This window comes from Stenella coeruleoalba, assembly GCF_951394435.1.
Source record: "Stenella coeruleoalba genome assembly, chromosome: 1".
NCBI lineage: Eukaryota > Metazoa > Chordata > Mammalia > Artiodactyla > Delphinidae > Stenella > Stenella coeruleoalba.
The window spans coordinates 75,530,603-75,551,127 of record NC_137169.1 but is presented as its reverse complement, the minus strand read 5'-3'; the positions used below and the strand labels follow the sequence as shown (position 1 = coordinate 75,551,127).

General features: G+C 40.1%; 2 protein-coding genes across 2 annotated transcripts in view; both read left to right on the top strand.

Annotated features, from left to right (window-relative positions):
* Nucleotides 1-4,310: 4,310 nt before the first annotated feature.
* COL24A1 (collagen type XXIV alpha 1 chain) overlaps nucleotides 4,311-20,525 on the top strand; it is a 542,658-nt gene continuing 526,443 nt past the window's right edge. Inside the window, exon 1 of the mRNA XM_079924384.1 lies at nucleotides 4,311-4,652. The gene's annotated coding sequence lies outside the window, so the exon portion shown is untranslated. The remainder of the gene's footprint in view (nucleotides 4,653-20,525) is intronic.
* The window catches only part of LOC307191586 (large ribosomal subunit protein eL6-like), a gene marked incomplete at both ends in the record, with an annotated part of 68,465 nt that continues 52,274 nt past the window's right edge, over nucleotides 4,335-20,525 (top strand). Inside the window, one exon of the mRNA XM_079931714.1 lies at nucleotides 4,335-4,652. Within this exon, the coding sequence (XP_079787840.1) occupies nucleotides 4,335-4,652 (318 nt within the window). The remainder of the gene's footprint in view (nucleotides 4,653-20,525) is intronic.

The following is a 20,525-nucleotide window of genomic DNA, read 5'->3' as shown; positions in this document are numbered from 1 at the left end:
ATCACCTCACATATTTATCTTTTTTTTTTTTTTTTTGGTAAGAACATTTAAGTTCTACTCTCTTAGCAAATTTCAATTATACATTGCAGTGTTATCAACTATAATCACTGTGTTATATATTAGAGCCTCAGACCTTATTCATCTTACAGCTGAAAGTTTGAGAAAGTTTTCTTATATAATTGTTACAAGTCTACAATTTCAGCCTTTTCATAAGAGGAGAGATTTTACTTCTCAAAAGTGAGTAAACTGTATATAAAACACGTTTTGATCGATGTAAGTAACTCATCCTTTTCTATATGGATTGTCATTATCTGGATTATTGATGGAGAGGAACACAACCATTACAGTTTTCTCAAAGGAGATGGGTAAGCTGTGGTCAGGTGTTTTTGAATGAACATGTCATTTCATCATACGAGCTTTATTGAACATGTTCACTGATGTCTTGCACCCATGGAATTTTATATCTGTCAGAATCCATGATCCCATTCAGTCTACGTGAAATATAGGTTGACAGTATCAGTGATGCCAGAGGAGACTTTTCAGAGGATTGCACTCCACCCTCTACAGAAATGTTTCCTTGATAAAGGAGCTATGAAATTCCTTTGGCGTCATCTCACGGGGTGAGGTTTGCATATATAGTGAGCCATTTGTTATAAAGGTCCTTGATAGATCAATTCTCATGTATTATTTTTAATTCTTGAGCATATATTACTGCCATTTTAAGAGCTTAGGTATTACTAGGTCTCCGGAAAACAAGCACAAAGCATTACGTTGTACTGAACACCTCTTGGTCAGCAGGGAAGGGACGGGGAGCAGTGAGTCACATAAAGAGCTTGACTTGGGGGTGGGCAGGCAAGCCAGGATGAGGGCCAAGAGAAGTAAGAGTCTCAGCCCTAACTGCAGTAAAGTTTGGACATGAGTGTTCAATAGGTGAGTTGGATACAGTGTTTGGGGAACCAGCTTCACAGAGAGAACTGAAGAATGAGATAAGAACTCTCCAGCTTTCTTCCATTCCACCCATAAGCTCACGTGTGTCCAACTCATCCTTCCTTGCAGCACTTCCACCACACTGGAATCACTCTGCCTCACCCTGTCTGAACCTAATCCCCCCTCTGGGCCCTGAATCCCAGCCCTTTGGTGCATGCTCAGACCTTGCTCAGGACATCACCCCTCCTCTCTCCTCTGTCTTCACTTCATTCTCTACAGCATTTAAATGTATTTAAAGTTGGTCAATCCCACGCCTTGCCTCTCATCACCATCCTCTCTCCCCTTTCTAAAGCTAGTTTTCTTTATTCAGTTTTGAATATTTGCCTCCACTTGTGTACCTCCCATTCTCTCCTCAACCAGCTAAGCCTGCCTTCTGCTACCACGGCTCGACTGCAACTGCTCAAGCCACTCTGGCCGCTCCAGCTGTCTCCTCATGAGGCTTGCCAGCCCGTGTTCCAGCCCCTGCTTCCCCTCAGGCTCATCTCCTGTGCTCTCCCCACTCGCTCCGGCTCATCCAGCCCCACCAACCTCCGTTTTATAATTCAAACCCCACAAACCCTTGTCCATTTCCAGGCCTGGGTACTTGTTCTTCCCATAGCCCCAGATTCTCTCCCCCAGCTCTCACATGGATGGTTCATTCTCATCCCTCAGGTCTTGGCTCAGATATCCACTCTCAGAGAGACCTTTCCTGAACAACACATGGTGTGTGACCTTGGGAACATCACTTAACCTCTCTGTGGTTCAGTTTCTCGTCTATAAGTGAGGAAATAATTGTACCTCTCCCCTACGGCTGTTATAAGGATTAAATGAAATTATACACATAGTCTTTAGAACAAGCCGTGACCTATAGCAGTAATTTAGGATTAATTATAGATAGCTGCTTACTATCATGGGCAACATTTTTGTCATCTCCCTATTTTCTTCCTTTGTCGCAATTATGAGCTGTGATCGCTGTGTGTGGCATGGTAGGAGGCAAGGTCCAGAATGACAAGGGACTCATCTGCCTTGTTGGTGTTTTTATCCCTTACGTCTTGCTTGAGACTACAGCACGGTAGGGCACAATACGTTAGGCACTTCAACAGCTCTTTTACCTCGTGCTACATTTGTCATTGTTGACCATGCTTTTCTTTCTGAAACTCTCTCTCTCTCTTTTCTTTCACTTCTTTGTCTTTCTCTGCTCATACCTTTAAAATGCTAGGACAGGTCTGAGAGGGTCCAGGACAGAACAGGAGTATGGGAATGGGTGGATGAGATTTGGGTGACGTGCCACTGCCCCACACAGTGAGCTGGATTCACAGGAGCTCTGGTAAGAGGAGGGAAGGATGGGTGGAGCTGCTGATTATAACTGAAGAGGGAAACCTCAGACTGAGCCTACATGGGGTGAAGTTGGGAGCAAAGGGCTTGGGCTTCCTCTTAAAATTCTAGATTAATTCATCATGTATCAAGCACCCCCATGTGCCCAACTGAGTTAGGTGTCAGATTAAAAAATATATACATCAAATATATAGATGTGTAAATAAGCACTTGCAGTTTATTATGGGAAGTGCTACGCAGAGGTGTGCACAAGGTACAAACTGGCAGTGGGGGGGGTGATCAGTTGTCTGGGGGTGCTGGGAGATTCAAAGAAGAGTAAAAATATGAAATAGGCCTTACATTTATCAGATAAAGCAGGGAAAGAAATCCCAAGTTGAGGTAATAGCACATGCAAAAGTATAGGAAGATTTCTCATCAATATTCAGTATGGTGGATAGAGCTGACATGAAGACCGGCCTTCCACTGTTCACCTCCCCAGCCAACCAGAAATATGTAGCATCCCTGTGATTGTTATAAAGTTGAAGCAACTTTTTGAGGAGAAAATTTTATATGGATTTTAGACTATATTTTGGAGTAAATCTCTAATCTATGGCTTGCTGTGGTAGATGGCTACTAGGCAATCTTAAGGCTTCTGAATATTAAATTCCAACTCATAACAGTTCCAGTTTTAGAAGAGAGAAAGGTTAGAGGGGTGAGTGGGAGGGTGGATGGGTAAATTGACTGGATTGGAGCATGGACAGGTGGGAGGATAGGAGATGGATGCCAAGGAATCCAATAGAGAATCGGAGTGGTGTTGCTTTATTTAAAGTTTTGGTTGGGTAATGTGACCTGGGAAAGCCATCCACATGTTTCTATACAAAATTTTGATTTTATTATAATAATAACAGTAGTTTTACTGAATATATACTATGCGTTATATACTGAATATATACTATGATATTATTCCAGGTTCTTTTTATATATTATCTTTACCCTGGAAGGAAAGTAAGAGGAACCTGAGACTTGGAGAAGTTAATTTACTTACTCAAGGTAATAAAGCAAGTAGATCTACTTAAATCTAAAGTAGATTTTTTTCATGTTTTCTTACCATATCAGGGGGACAATTTGTACTTCTTTCTTAGCAAAGACACAATTTACTTAGATTCCCCACTTTCATATCTAATCACTGCTCTGCTTCAACAATCCTCTCCAACTCTTGTGATATAAAAGGGCAGTGAAGAATGGCACAGCTATTCTAATAATGCTTCTCCCTTAGTATAACTGGTTTTTCTTCTAGCACAGAATGAACTTCTCCAATATGAAGTGCTTTCTTTTGTGCCTGAACAGTGGCCACTGCAGTCAGTTTATTCCTGGAATCTTCCTATTTCATGCCTTTCCAGAGAGAATACTACTGCTGTACCCATTGTGGTTTCTGTTGTTTGCAACTGAACTCTCCTGGTTGGGCTAAGGGAATTATTGCCAGTTATTTGATGGTTTGTAAAATTATTGAAGGGCTATAGGAGGAAGCTCTAGGCTGAGTTTCTAGGAACAACTCCCAATTTCCAAAATCACACAGCTTCTGCGTGGCCAGGAACTTCACAAGCTCTTGAAATTTGCAGGAAACTGATGACAGGAGAACCTTAATGCCTTTGCCCAAATCCGCAGGCACAAAATGAAAGCCTCCCACCTTTTCTCTCCGCTCAGGACCAGCTTCATGAACACAGAAACTGTGCAGCCAGTCGAGGTCCCACCCTTAGAAGGGCGCCACTTTTGTAGTTTAACACTTCGAGGTTTCCATCCTAAAATTCTTGATTTAAAATTTGTGTTCTGAGGAGAAGTCCTTTGGGACAGTGGATTATTCACGGGGAGCTTCGAGCCTCAGCTCCCTCCTCCTGCCACTTCCCTGTGACAGGTTCTCGGCCAGCCTGTCCCCTACGACCTAGCACCCCAGGGCTCTCCTTCCCTGCCACTGCCCAGTGACCATCGCCTCTCTGGCCCTGGGGTTGACCCGGCCCTGTGTGCGAGGAGGATTGGGATTGGTTCGCGTCAGGCGCATGCGCTTCTCGATCGCCGACAGGGCAGCGCCGCGCGGTCCGCTCTCCTACTCCTGGCGGGTAGCAGCGCGCGTTCTTAGTTGCAGGGAGAGGTTCTTACTTGCCTCTATCCAGGTGCCTAGTGCATCTGGGTGTGGAGATGGCAGTACTTTCAGAGTCATCCATCCTCCGTGGGTTGGGGTGCCAGCCCTTGGGAAAGAGAGATGTCTGACGGGACTTCTGGAAGCTTCGGTCAGTCCGGCAGCCGGTGGGAGAGGAAACCCAGCAGCCAGTGGGTCGCAAGTGCACGCCCAGTCGTGGGCAGGGACCCTGGGCCCGGTGAGTGTCTGCACGCGTACCTGAGTGTCCTTGCTTTCTGAGATCACACCACAAAATAGCAAACAAAAAGAGGGGCTTAAAAAAAAAAAGAAAGAAAAAAGAAACCACCTTGTTAAATTGTGGAAAAGACCACAAAAGGAGGGTAGAAGTTCCACCCCCTGCTTTCTGTACAGGGGCCTCGTGCTTTCATTTTATACTGGGCCCCACGAATTCTGTAGCTAGCCCGGTCTCCACTTAATTTAGTTTTAATCCAGGTCTTTGATAAATGCACCAGATTAGTGGAATCCAAATCACATCCTAAACTCATTTACACGGAGTCTGGAAAGTGTAGTTTTTAGCTTTCTAACCTGAGTAGGACATGAAAGTACTGCAGTACAGGAAGGAGGTTGGAATTCGTATTAAGACATGCTGCTCTATGTGCCACAATCACCTGCATCGTGAGTCTGGCAAGAGTGGAACCTGGTCTGTACACTAGGCTCCGTGGGGCAGGGGCTGGATTTGGTTCATTCACTCCTCTGTCCCCAGTTCAGAATACAGGGCCTGTCGCATGGTATGATCCCAGTATTTGTAGAACTGAATTGCTAATCACCATTTTTTGTATATTCTAGTTATTAACCTATACATCTAATGGTATATTCTTTCTTGCCATAGTTCATATTAACTGGAGATCTTCATTGCTAGTGACAAATTCATATTCAAATGCAGTAGGTTAGTAAAAAAAAAAAATAGGCATATGAATTATACTTAGTGATTTATTTTCATGTACTGGGCATAGCTAATATGAACATGGTACCATATGTCTACTGTGCTTAGTGAATTAAATCACTTACTATGCCATTATGAAAACATTAATAATGTTTACCCAGCAACAGAAACCACCAATATGAAATTACATTCCTTCTAGTCTTCACCTTTCGAATTTCACAAACTGGAATTAATTTCAAAGGGAATGTGTCTGGCTGAAGTGTATTAAGAGTGGGCAAATCACAGAATATTCTATGGAAAAATTAGTTTGATTTAAAACAGGAATGCCCTGCACAGAATCAAAACGTTTCATATACTTCTCACCATCTGGAAAATGGAAAGTAAAAATATTTCCACAAAAGGTTTTAATTAAAAAGACTTTTGGCATGTGTGTGTATAAAAATGTCTCAATTACAAAGATTAAAGTTAAAGTTTATACCTGAGATTTAATTAGCAGTCTAAATTGTGTAGCTATGGATTGATGACAGTGAGGACAGTTGAGAATATGTTAGATGATCAGATCATCCAAAGCAATTCAGGAAGCAAAGCTACACCTTTCAGAACTTACCTGGCTATCCAGGAAGTGGTGTGGGGTGGAGGGCTTATTCCAAAACTTTGTTAAATAAAATAGGATAAAAGAGGTGTTTGGGATCTCCATCCTTAAATGTTCTTTTCAGGGGCTGCATGCTGGAAATCTGGCCTGACAGTCTGACAGGTTCTGAATTAGATCTAGTTAAAACTCAGAGCATATGAGTTACTTACTGGGAATCAATAAGGTAACTGTGTGAGTAACTGCTTGTGATTGCCTATAGGCACAGTCTGGCCTTTGAGCCAAAGAAGGGAATAATGGAATTCTGGTTCATTCAAGAAAGGTGGAGCAGAGAATGTTGATTTTTATAATCCAGGTAATCTTGTCTTTCACATCAATCTGACTGCAGGATTTATCCTAATCCATTGTGTCTCTAAATGAAATAGTTACACTGACAAAGTGTTACTGTGATAACACTATAAATTATGGCAACAATAAAAGTTATCCACCCAGATAATCCAGGGTAATCTCCCCCATCTCAAAATCCTTAATTATATTCACAGAGTCTGTTTTGGCCATGTAAGGCACTATTCATAGATTCCAGGGATTAGGACATGCTATTTTTTGGGGGAAGGGATATCATTCAGCCTAACATGCAAGTTGTCTGAAAATTTGCTAAAACTCAAATCTATTTACTTCCTACTATCTCTAAACAGAACATCAAAGGATGGAGATTCCAAAGACCTACTTTCGTTATGACTAGCAATCATAAACCTAGGTTTCTTTTATTTTAAAAGAGGGCTGTTTGGGGGAACATCTGACAACATAATTTCTGTTTTAACTGTCCAGACTAATAGATATAATCTTCAAAAATCCTGAGGGTCAGATTTGAATTAAATTTTATTGTGGTCATTTTGTATGTTATTGAACTTCCTAAATTATTATGTGCTTCTGCATGTTTTTGATCAGCCATGTGGAAGCTGTAAGACCTTGAATCTGGAATGATTCAATATTATTTAATTTTTATCACCTTAGGACTGATAGGTTACACCTTGAACTAGATTATGGCTGAATTAATACATTTTTTTCAATGAATTTACACCTAACATACCATTTAGCATATCCGGACTCTGAGCATAGTTATTGAATTATTATTGTTGTAGTTTGAAAGAAGTGGCAAGTGCCCTGTTTCGGGACCCAAACTTTAAATACAAGGGCTATCTCATCTTTTTTCCTTCTTGTGACATTCTGAATACTATGTACCTCACTAAACAATTTTGTTTGTCCGTTTTTTGTTAAATATTTTGGTGAATTAGAAAATGTAGCCTTCAGAAGCCCCTCATAATCTCTCTTGCACTGGAACTATTTTCTGCTGTTGTTTTCACTGTTAGTTATAACACCCGGGACTGTACTTGGGACTTGTAGTTCTAGTTCTTTTAGTTGCAAAGTGCCTGTGATATGCTTAGCACTTCTACTGAGCACAGAATCGATGCCAACCACAATGCCAAGGGGAAGGTGAATATAAAGAGGTCTAAGACTTGTTCTGCTTTCTCCAGACTGATTTCTGCACTGAGACCTGGACTTACTTTACCTTAATTTCCAGAATCTTTTTTACTTTCCAGCACAGAGTCAGCTCACAGTAAATGTCTGTGTTCTATTTTGTTTAAAAAATTTTTTAATTGATATATAGTTAACATTATATTAGTTTCAAGTATACAACATAATGATTTGATATATGTATGTATTGCAAAATGATCACCATAATAAGTATAGTTAGCATCAGTCACTATACATAGCTACAAAAAATTTTTTTCTTGTGATGAAAACTTTTATCTACTCCCTTAGCAACTTTCAGACATGCAACACAATATTATTAACTATAGTCACCATGCTGTACATTATATCCCCAGGACTTACTTGTTTTATAACTAGGAGTTTATACTTTTTGACCTCCTTCACCCAATTTACCACCCCACCTGTAGATGTCTGTTTAATGAAAAAAAATTGTTTAATAAGTAGTTGTTGAATGAATAAACAGTTTAGAGATTGAGCTACTTCTGAAATCAAATAACTGGGGTAAAATGCTTCTGTCTTCAGATCACTTCTAAGGGGTGTGATGGAGGTCTGAACAGGGTGTAACAGGACCCACCACTTCAACCAAGGAGAGTCAGAGAAGACTTTGTAGAAGAGCAGTCACATGAGTGAGGTCTGGGAGAAAATGAGTCCAATTTGTGGAATAACCACTTCTTTGAATTTACTTGTTTCGTTTCGCTACTTAGAAACTAGATGGGCTAGTTTTCACTTTGTCTCCATAATAGCACTCGAAGGAATGTTGGGTTTGTGTCTGCCCCAGCTCCTTCTGCTGGCACTGGAAGGAGCAGGGAGGGAATGACTACTTGGGAAGAGACAGGGAGCAGAGTCAGCGTATAGCACAGCCCTCCCAGGGAGAAGAGACTACAGAGATGAGGAGAAACGGGGTGAAATGTATGGGGAAACAAAGGAGGAACCTGTGGGCTGCTTCTTATTTAAGAATGTGTTTATAAAAAGTCATTGTATTTGAGAATCTGTTCTTTGTGAATATATGGTCCATGCATGTATCCTTTGTATTTTGACCACATCTTGCCTCTCTCTGGGAGGCAATGAATACTGACCCTCCTCTTCATCTTGCCCCTAGTAGAAGTCCCCTTTCTCTGTCCCAGCTCTTTCCAGCTGCAGCAGCAGGAATCTGGGTAGAGACAAATTAAACATTCCTTAAAATGCTGTTATGAAAACTGGTGAACTAAAAGTTTACATAAATTTTTAAAAGCTATTAAAACTATCCCATCCAATGTGAATTGTTGTAAACTTTATAAATAGTTCAAAGGAACAAGAATATTCGGCAAATCGGCCTTGTGGAAGGTTGGCTTTTTGCGGTTGACTTTTGGCAAATTGACCTAGAAATAGTTTTGAAGAATTAACACACATTCCCCTAGCAAAAATGGGAAAGGGCATTCCAAGTACAGAGGCAAGATCAGAAGAAATAAGTTTGGCAGGAACAGGTATGTTCATTTATTCACCAAATATTTTAGAGCACAAAACCTGCCCTTGTGAAGTGAACAGTTGCACCCTCATGAAGCTTATGTTGTCTCTTTTACATAAATGTCTGCCAGATTATTGGTTTAACTCCTTCCTTCCCTCTCTCCCCACCCCCTCCAGAGAGAAACATTTTAGATATTGGATATAAGTTGTGATAGTTAGGGGAACAGTAGAGATAGAACGTAGAATGAATGTAATTGAAGTGAAACAAACTAAGCTTTTGTCTGAAGAAGCTAGACGAGATCCCAGAAATTGAACAAAATTGCAATAGAAGGATAAAAAGCATAAATTGAATAAGAAAGCAGTAAAGCAAAAAAAAAATTAATAAGTAATATCAAGAGCCAGTTTTTTATAAAAGTCCATTAAAATGATGTGTTTGGCAAGTTCTGACCAAGAAAAAAAAGTTAAAAAACACAAATGCAAATAAATGTTTTGAATGATGAAGGGTATATAACCATAGATAGAGATTAAAAATGTAATGAAAATGATGATGTACAACTTTGTCATTAAAAAAAAAATTAGATAGAATGGATTGTTTAAGCTAACCAACATTTCAGCACTCTAACCCAAATTTAAAGCATCTTCTTAATTTAAAATTTTTTCTCTTTACTCATTTTCAGTTATTGGTGAAGGGGTAACAAATAAGTTTCTGTAATACTTTTGAGCCAACAAAATCCAGTGGCCATAACAAATTGGTCAGAGTAGGCACAACAGGAGAGGAAGTAGTTATTGTCTAGTTCTAATTCAATCATTTCCCTTTATTGTTAGCATTGTTTGCTACAGATGGAAAAGGAATCCTGCATTGGTTAGAATCAAAAGACACAGTTCCAAAATGACATAATGTAAGAAAAATAAGTGAATTAGAATAGCTAACCTTTGACTAAAAAGGTTTGATTAATGACATAATTTTTTTTAAAAACGCATGATCTTGAAGCTATAAAACAATGGTCAAAAGGGAGAGTGGGGGGCTTCCCTGGTGGCGCAGTGGTTGAGAGTCTGCCTGCCGATGCAGGGGACACGGGTTTGTACCCCGGTCCGGGAAGATCCCACATGCCGTGGAGCGGCTGGGCCCGTGAGCCATGGCCGCTGAGCCTGCGCGTCCAGAGCCTGTGCTCCGCAACGGGAGAGGCCACAGCAGTGAGATGCCCACGTACCACAAAAAAAAAAAAAAAAAAAAAAAAAAAAAAAAGGAGAGTGGGAACATCTACTTCTGAGTAAGATGGAGTAATAGGGACTATATTCTCCTTCTTACCAGAAACAACCAACCCCCCCCAAAAAAAAGAAAATATAGGGAACAGTGGTTTTTAAGACACTGGGCATCAGGCAGCAAAGGATAGTGATCCCTGAGAGACAGGAAACAAGAACAAGATGAGCCCTATAATTACCCTGCTTACCATTTGAGAGAGTTTTCAGGCCGCAGTACTGGGAGGGGGAGCTCAGGAGAGTACAATGGACTCTGTGAGTTGAGGAGATAAAGCTGAAAGTCCAGGGGACTGAGGTGGCTAGTGTTCACAGGGCAGAGTATTGGACAGGAGAGAGCTGCACAGAGAGGACTGAAGAGATCTGTAAAGGGTCCCCTCAAGTATTCAGCTGAGTAAAGATTAGCCGTTGCCTGTGAGCAGACCAGCTGGGGCTGGAGAAAGAAACATCTAAACGTATTAGAGGTAGCAGTGCCTGGTGTTCACACAGGGCAAAAAATAGTTACCCCTCCCACCAGCCAGACTAGAAAACCCCAGGATTCACGGCACACTGGGTCCAGTACACAGAAAGATCTTGCCTCAGTGGTGGGGAATAAGCTCTAGAGTAATCATTGCTCTGGGCCAGTCTAGCAAGATGTAAAAAGGATAAAACTATTTCCAGGTAATTTAACTGCATCCCAGAACAAAGCTCTAGAATATTTAAAGGAACACAAAAATATACACTACGCAACAAGATAAAATTTACAATATCTGCTAGTTAATAAAAACTTACCATGCAAAGAAGCAGGAAAATATGAACCGTAGTGGGAAAACAAATCAATTAATTGAAACTGACTCTGAAGGTTTAATGCAGTCTCAGTCCTAATCCCAGCAGGCTCTTTTGTAGAAATTGATAAGCCAATTGTAAAATTCGTATTGAAATTTAAAAGACCTAGAATAGCCAAAACAACTTAGAAAAAGAACAAAGTTGGAGGACCAACATTACTTGATTTAAAGGTTAATATAATGTTGTAGTAATCAAGACAGTGTAGCACTAGTGTAAAGATAGAGAAATAGATCAGTGGAACAAAATAGAGTCCAGAAGCAGACCCACAATTTTATGGACAACTGATTTGCAGTTTTTTGAACAAATAGTGAGGGGGAAAAAAGGAACCTCAATCCATATTTTACACCATTTGCAAAATTTCACTCAGAATGGATCATAGACCTAAATGAAAAACCTAAAGCTATAGGACTTCTAGAAGAAAACATAAGAGAGAAGATTTTTGCTGCCTTGGATTAAGCAGAGATTTCTTAGATACATCACTGAAAGCAAGATCTATAAAAGAAAAAAATATATGTACATAGATATATTTGATTCCTTCTCACTGTGTCCTCATGTGGTTTTTTTCTCTGTGAATGCCCATCCCTGTGTGTCTCTCTGTGGACAGCAGCCAGACTGGATTAGGACCCACCCTAATGGCCTCATTTTAATTTAATCACCTCTTAAAAGTCTTTCTCCAAATATAATGTCCTATTCTGAGGTAATGGGGCTTAGGACTTCAACTTATGAATTTTAGGGGAATACAATTCAGCCCATAACACCGTACAAACACTTGTATATAAAAGTGTAGCAGCTTTATTAGTAACAGCTTAAGAACTAAGATCAACCCAGATGTCTATAAGCAGATGAATACACTGTGGTATTGCTATATTATATACTACTACTCAGCAGTAAAAAGAAATGAATTGCTGATGTATGCTACAGCATGGATGAATCTCACAATAATTATGCTGAGTGAAAAAAATGACCAAAAAAAGAATACATGTTGTATGATTACATTTATTTAAAATTCTAGAAAATGCAAACTAATCTATAGTGGCATTAGGAGATCAGTGGTTTCCTGAGGATCTGTGTTTTTGGATTACAAGGGAATGGAGGAAACTTTTGGGGGTGATAGACATGTTCATTATCTTGATTGTGATGATGGTTTCATGGGTGTGTACATATATCAAAACTTACAAAGGTGTACACTTTAAGCATATGTAGTTTATTGTATGTCAATTATACCTCAACAAAACTGTTTAAAAAAGAATATTGTAACTAACAGCATAGTATAACCACTTTCTTTTGGAGGTCAGATTTCTACAGTTCTAAAGTCTCTGGTGCATAGATTGTGCACCCAGAAAGTTTTTGAAAAACATGCTGGAATGGCTTTGACAAGCCAGCACTCTAGCTTACCAGAGTAAGTAAATTCCTTCCTTCCTAGATGAACTTAGAAACCCTCATTCAGAGCCTGCTTGATTTTACTTAACACACTTCAATTAAGCTTGATAAGCTATAAAAAAATATTTGAAAAGAGGAGGTGGCATCCACATATTTGATGGAGTATCGGTGAAAAGTGATTGCCAGTACAACAGGAAGAGAAAAGAACTTTGAAAAGTACTTAGAATTTCACTCTGCAAACACTGACTGGTGATGAGTATTCATTGAGATAACTGAAGACAGTATCTTTTGTTAATAAGACAGGTAAGAATATAGTAGACTGTAGAAAAATTTCTTACAAAAATGAGATGAAAAATGTTTTAAATACACAAGAGGTAATATTCAGTTATGTGAAAAATCTGTGAAAGTAGATACCTTGCTGACTCGCAACAAAGTGCCTTTGAGGAAAGTCATAAAAATTACAGAAAACACTGGACTTAAACTAAGTCAAACATTAGAAAGAGCAAAAGAATATCCCACCATTAAAAGTAAAATAGACAGGTCCACTCCAGTCTTTTTCCTTTACAAACATTCATGTTTCTTTGTTTTCCTGAAGTGCTCAGGGTGTTTAAATTGACAGAGAGGAAAGAACAAGTCTTAATGTTTATGGCTCCAAGATCTGGTTTCCAGTCAATTCACATATAGCTCAGAATGTTAATAATTGAAAGTTGATCTATTTTGACTCTTTGCCAACTTTATGACTTAAACATATTCTTTGACCATAAATCTTGTCCTTTCAGGGACAGTTCTGGAATTAGACTCAGAATTGTGACAGGATGACTCTTCCTTACTGAAAATTACGTTCCACTGTTTAAAGCATTTTATTATGCTAAACCTGTAATGAAAAATTTTGAAAGATCATGTTTCTAGGAATCCCTAAAGAAGAAATGGGCCGTTCAGTGATAACACTGAGAGCAACGGAAAGCACACTGCAGCAGACGGAAACAAAACTTCTTTACAAGACACTTTGATTCCAGAAAGGAAAGAGAGCTAAGGAGATCAGTATGTTACAGTCAAAGCCCACCCTGGCATGGCCTAGAGAGGACAGGACTCAGTTGAGCTCTATGGGCAGCTCCCACGCTCATCTCTCACAGTCCAACAAGTCAGCATAGAATCCAACGAAATGGGTGATACGTTGGGGTGCTCTGTATAGCGCTCAGGCAATAATGGGATTTCCTCTGGAATAAGCCTGGAGTGAGTTGGACGTTTCTTCTGTCTGCATTGCTCTTGACAGTGTATAATCCAAGATAGTTTCCTTGGCATTCCAAAAAGCTACCTAATAGACTGCAATAAATCCCTTTCTTCTTAAACTAGCTAGAGTGGATTTTGTTATTTGTAAAACATCCTGCAACTAAGAACCATGCCCGTAATTGTTGCCATTTTAAGGAATAAGCTAGCCACTGTAAGAAAAGTGACTCCAAGTACAGTGGTTTAAATGGTTTAGAAGCTTCCTTTCTCTTCGTATCACAACTCAAGATGGGTCATTGGGTTGTGCTCTACAAAGACATCAGAGGACCCAGGCTGGTGGGGCAACTCGGCTATCTGCTGGATTTGGCTTTTCTCTCTGGTGCTAAGGTGTTTGCTCCAATTGTCTTCAGCTGCACTGCTCTGTATGCACATTCCAGGCTATGGGAAGGAAAAAGAGAAAACTTGGAGGGACAACAGCTTTATTTTGAAGGGCATGAAGCAGAAGTTGTTGCTAAAACCAAGTAGCTAAAACCAAGACTCAAAGCCTCTTGAAGATTCAAGGGAAGATGGAAATTGTAATGTCCAGCTGGCGTGGTCATTAGCCTGGCCAAAACTCACAGGGTGTGGGGAGTTCTCTTAGTAAAAGAAGAAGGGGAGACTGGATATGGGGAAAAGTCCAAAACTTTATTCAAGAGCACATCATCACGCTTTTGAAACCTCAGAGATCCCCTGCAGATAGGCTCTTGCTCTAATCCTTTCTCCCAAAGCAAGGATACATGCAAGAAGCAGCACAGCAGTGGAAATGAGAGAACATTTTTCTCAGCCCCTCTAAATGGCAGTGTAACAGTGAAATATGTCCTTGGTTATTGTGACTCTGAATAAAGCAGAAATAAAACATCTAGGTTTTAAAACATACCAACTCCTTCACTGAATGCAATGAGTACCTGTTATATGTCCACACTGTAAGATACAGACATAAACCAGACAACGTGGGCTGCTGCCCTTGTGATGCTTACATTCTAGGATGGAGGACGTACACTAAAAAGTTTATTATGAATTGATTATTTAATTATGATAAATGCTTCAAGGAAATAAAGGGGGGGACATAAGTATGTATATAAATACAGGAAGTTGACCTAGGCTGCAGAGATCAGGAATGCATTTTCTTCTTAAAGTGATATTTATCTACAAAAAATTATGGACAGATTTACTAGTAAAATACGTTTATCTCTGCAAGTTGGAAAATTGTCTACAGACCATCCTATTTCACTCTTTGGTTATAATTAGATTTTAAAATATGTATTAAAATTTTAAATATGCATTTTTTATTGGAGTATAATTGCTTTACAATGTGTTAGTTTCGGCCATAGAACAAAGTGACTCAGCTATATGCATACCTATATCTCCTCCCTCTTGAGCCTCCCTCCTGCCACTACCCCCCCTCACCCCACCCAGGTCATCATAGAGCCCCAGGCTGAGCTTCCTGTGCTTTACAGTAGCTTCTCACTAGCTATCTGTTTTACACATGATAGTGCATATGTGTCAGTGTTTGTCCCGCCCTCCCCTTTCCCCCACTGTGTCCACAAGTCCGTTCTCTAGTCTCTGTCTCTTTTCCTGCCTTGCAAATAGGTTCATCAGTACCATTTTTCTAGATTCCATATATATGTCTTAATATACAACGTATGGTTTTCTCTTTCTGACTGACTTCACTCTGTATGACAGACTCTGGGTTCATCTACATGACTACAAATGACCTAATTTCATTCCTTTTATGGCTGAGTAATATTCCATTGTATGTATGTACCACATCTTCTTTGTCCATTCATCAATCTATGAACATTTAGGTTGCTTCCATGTCCTGGCTATTGTAAATAGTACTGCAGTGAACACTGGGGTACATGTATCTTTTCGAATTATGGTGTTCTCAGGGCATATGCCCAGTAGTGGGATTGCTGGGTCATATGGTAGTTCTATTTTTAGTTTTCTAAGGAACCTCCATACTGTTCTGGATAGTGGCTATATCAATTTACATTCCCACCAACCGTGCAAGAGGGTTCCCTTTTCTCCACACCCTCTCCAGCATTTATTGTTTGTAGATTTTTTGATGATGGCCATTCTGACTGGTGTGAGGTGATACCTCATTGTAGATTTTCGTTTTTTTTTTTTGCGGTACGTGGACCTCTCACTGTTGTGGCCTCTCCTGTTGCGGAGCACAGGCTCCGGACGTGCAGGCTCAGCGGCCATGGCTCACGGGCCCAGCTGCTCCGCAGCATGTGGGATCTTCCCGGACCGGGGCACAAACCCGTGTCGCCTGCATCGGCAGGCAGATTCTCAACCACTGCGCCACCAGGGGAGCCCCTCATTGTAGTTTTGATTTGCATTTCTCTAATGATTAGTGATGTTGAGCATCCTTTCATGTGTTTGTTGGCAATCTGTATATCTTTTTTGGAGAAATGTCTATTTAGGTCTTCTGCCCATTTTTGTATTGGGTTGTTTGCTTTGTTGATATTGAGACAACCACTTCAATCACTTCAATTCTCTTTGTATAGTATCATGTCATCTGCAAACAGTGACAATTTTCCTACTTCTTTTCAGATTTGGATTCCTTTTATTTCTTTTTGTTCTCTGATTGCTGTGGCTAAAACTTCCAAACCATGTTGAATAACATTGGTGAGAGTGGGCAGCCTTGTCTTGTTACTGATCTTAGTGGAAATGGTTACAGTTTTTCACCATTGAGAACAATGTTGGCTGTGGGTTTGTCATATCTGGTCTTTATTATGTTCAGGTAAGTTCCCTCTATGCCTACTTTCTGGAGGGTTTTTATCATAAATGGGTGTTGAATTTTGTCAAAAGCTTTTTCTGCATCTATTGAGATGATCATATGGTTTTTCTCCTTCAATTTGTTAATATGGTTTATCACATTGATTGATTTGTCTATACTGAAGAATCCTTGCATTGCTGGAATAAACCCCACTTGATCATGGTGTATGATCCTTTTAATGTGCTGTTGGATTCTGTTTGCTAGTATTTTGTTCAGGATTTTTACATCTTTGTTCTTCAGTGATATTGGCTTGCAGTTTTCTTTTTTTGTGACATCTTCGTCTAGCTTTGGTTTCAGGGTGATGGTAGCCTCGTAGAATGAGTTTGGGAGTGTTCCTCCCTCTGCTATATTTTGGAAGAGTTTGAGAGGATAAGTGTTAGCTCTTCTCTAAAGTTTGATAGAATTCGCCTGTGAGTCCATCTGGTACTGGGCTTTTGTTTGTTGAAAGATTTTTAATCACAGTCTCAATTTCAGTGCTTGTGATTGGTCTGTTTACATCTTCTATTTCTTCCTGATTCAGTCTCGGAAGGTTGTGCAGTTCTAAGAATTTGTCCATTTCTTCCAGGTTGTCCATTTTATTGGCATATAGTTGCTTGTAGTAATCTCTCATGATCCTTTGTATTTCTGTAGTGTCAGTTGTTACTTCTCCTTTTTCATATCTTATTCTATGGATTTGAGTCTTCTCCCTTTTTTTCCTTGATGAGTCTGGCTAATGGTTTATCAATTTTGTTTATCTTCTCAAAGAACCAGCTTTTAGTTTTATTGATCTTTGCTATTGTTTCCTTCATTTCTTTTTCATTTATTTCTGAACTGATCTTTATGATTTCTTTCCTTATGCTAATTTTGGTTTTTTTGTTCTTCTTTGTCTAATTTAGGTGTAAGTTTAGGTTGTTTATTTGAGATGTTTCTTGTTTCTTGAGGTAGGATTGTAGGCTGTCCTCTTAGAACTGCTTTTGCTGTGTCCCATAGATTTTGGCTTGTTGTGTTTTCGTTGTCATTTGTTTCTAGGTATTTTGTATTTCCTCTTTGATTTCCTCAGTGATCTCTTGGTTATTTAGTAGTGTATTGTTTAGCCTCCATGTGTTTGTAATTTTAACAATTTTTTTCCTATAATTGATATCTAGTCTCATAGCATTGTGGTCAGAAAAGATACTTGATACGATTGCAATTTTCTTAAATTTACCAAGGCTTGATTTGTGACCCAAGATATGATCTATCCTGGAGAATGTTCCATGAGCACTTGAGTAAAATGTGTATTCTGTTGTTTTTGGATGGAATGGCCTATAGATATCAATTAAGTCCATCTTGTTTAATGTGTCATTTAAAGCTTGTGTTTCCTTATTTATTTTCATCTTGGTTGATCTGTCCATTGGTGAAAGTGGTGTGTTAAAGTCCCCTACTATTATTGTGTTACTGTTGATTTCCCCTTTTATGGCTGTTAGCATTTGCCTTATGTATTGAGGTGCTCCTATGTTGGGTGCATAAATATTTACAATTGTTATATCTTCTTCTTGGATTCATCCCTTGATCACTATGTAGTGTCCTTCTTTGTCTCTTGTAATAGTCTTCTTTTTTTTTTTGCGGTACGTGGGCCTCTCACTGTTGTGACCTCTCCCATTGCAGAGCACAGGCTCTGGACGCACAGGCTCAGCAGCCATGGCTCACGGGCCGAGCCGCTCTGCGGCATGTGGGATCTTCCTGGACCGGGGCACGAACCCGTGTCGCCTGCATTGGCAGGTGGACTCTCAACCACTGCGCCACCAGGGAAGCCCTGTAATAGTCTTTATTTTAAAGTCTATTTTGTCTGATATAAATATTGCTACTCCACCTTTCTTTTGATTTCCATTTGCATGGAATATCTTTTTCCATCCCCTCACTTTCAGTCTGTGTGTGTCCTTAGGTCTGAAGTGGGTCTCTTGTAGACAGCATATATATGGGGTTTTTTTTTTGTATCCATTCAGCCACTCTATGTGTGTTGGTTGGAGCATTTAATCCAGTTACATTTAAGGTAGTTATCGATATGTATGTTCCTATTACCATTTTCTTTAATTGTTTTGGGTTTGTTATTGTAGGTCTTTTCCTTCTCTTGTGTTTCCTGCCTAGAGAAGTTCCTTTCACAGTTGTTGTAAAGTTGGTTTGGTGGTGCTGTATTCTCTTAGCTTTTGCTTGTCTGTAAAGGTTTTAATTTCTCCATCGAATCTGAATGAGATCCTTGCTGGGTAGAGTAATCTTGATTTTAAGTTTTTCCCTTTCATCACTTTAAATATGTCCTGCCACTCCCTTCTGGCTTGCAGTTTCTGCTGATAGATCAGCTTTTAACCTTATGGGGATTCCCCTGTATGTTTATTGTTTGCATTTCCTTTGCTGCTTTTAATATTGTTTTTGTGTTTAATTTTTGGTAGTTTGATTAATATGTGTCTTGACATGTTTCTCCTTGGATTTAACCTGTATGGGACTCTGCGCTTCCTGGACTTGATTGACTATTTCCTTTCCCATATTAGGGAAGTTTTCAACTATAATCTCTTCAAATATTTTCTCAGTCCCTTCCTTTTTCTCTTCTTTTTTTGGGACCCCAGAGGTTGTATAATTCGAATGTTGGTGTGTTTAATGTTGTCCCAGAGGTCTCTAAGACTGCCCTCAATTCTTTTCATTCTTTTTTCTTTATTCTTCTCTCCGATAGTTATCTCCACTTTTTTATCTTCCAGGTCACTTATCCGTTCTTCTGTCTCAGTTATTCTGCTATTGATCCCTTCTAGGGAATTTTCCATTTCATTTATTGTGTTGTTCATAGTTGTTTGTTTGCTGTTTAGTTCTTCTAGTTCCTTGTTAAACATTTCTTGTATTTTCTCCATTCTATTTCCATGATTTTGGATCATCTTTACTATCAATACTCTGAATTTTTTTTCAGGTAGACTACATATTTCCTCTTCATTTACTTGGTTTGGTGGGTTTTTACCTTGCTCCTTCATCTGCTGTGTATTTCTCTGTCTTCTCATTTTGCTTAACTTACTGTGTTTGGGGTCTCCTTTTTACAGGCTGCAAGTTCATAATTCTCATTGTTTTTGGTATCTGTCCCCCGTGGGTAAGGTTGGTTCAGTGAGTTGTGTAGGCTTCCTGGTGGAGGGGACTGGTGCCTGTGTTCTGGTGGATGAGGCTGGATCTTGTCTTGCTGGTGGGCAGGCCCACGTCTGGTGGTGTGTTTTGGGGTGACTGTGACCTAATTATGATTTTAGGCAGCCCGTCTGCTAATGGGTGGGGTTGTGTTCCTGTCTTGTTAGTTGTTTGGCATAGAGTGTCCAGCACTGTAGCTTGCTGGTTGTTGAGTGGTGCTGTGTCTTAGCATTGAGATGGAGATGTCTGGCAGATCTCTCACCAATTGATATTACATGGGGCTGTGAGGTCTCTGGTGGACCAATGTCCTGAATTCAGCTCTCCCACCTCAAAGGCTCAGGCCTGACAGCCAGCCGGAGCACCAAGACTCTGTCAACCACACTGCTAGAGAAGATGGGCTATGAGTTGGGTGTCAGCCACCACCCTGTTGTAGCTCTGTGTCACGTGTCTCCAAAGGTCACCCAGATACATGGGGTTATTCCACCATTCCTCAGAACTTGCACATGCCAGTCTGGGATTTGTAGATGTCCTCCTGATACTCTTCATTGAAATACCTTGGGTTCATGGTGGTGAGTGATATGCTAATAGTGTTGGTTCTCTTCAGAGACTGGGACAGTCTGAGCCTTCATGTGGCCAAGTCAGGAGCAGCTGACCAAGAGTCCCAAAGTGATAACATGTCAGATTCCAAGAAAGCTTTCTGAAGCTCCCGAGCAGTATTCCCAAGCAGCCGCTCTGCTGAGCTGAACCACTGTGACTGGGGAACTCAGTGGGACCCTCAAACAAGGATTTCTGAGGGCCCTAGAACCTGAATTGCCCACCCAGGCAAGGAGCTGAGGAGAGCGTCTCCTGGCCTCGTCTTGCCAGAGGAGCAGACAGCTCGCATTCTTTGTTCTTTATTCTGCTATGCAGCAGTTATATCCACCATTCTATCTTCTAGCTCACTTATCCGTTCTTCTGCCTC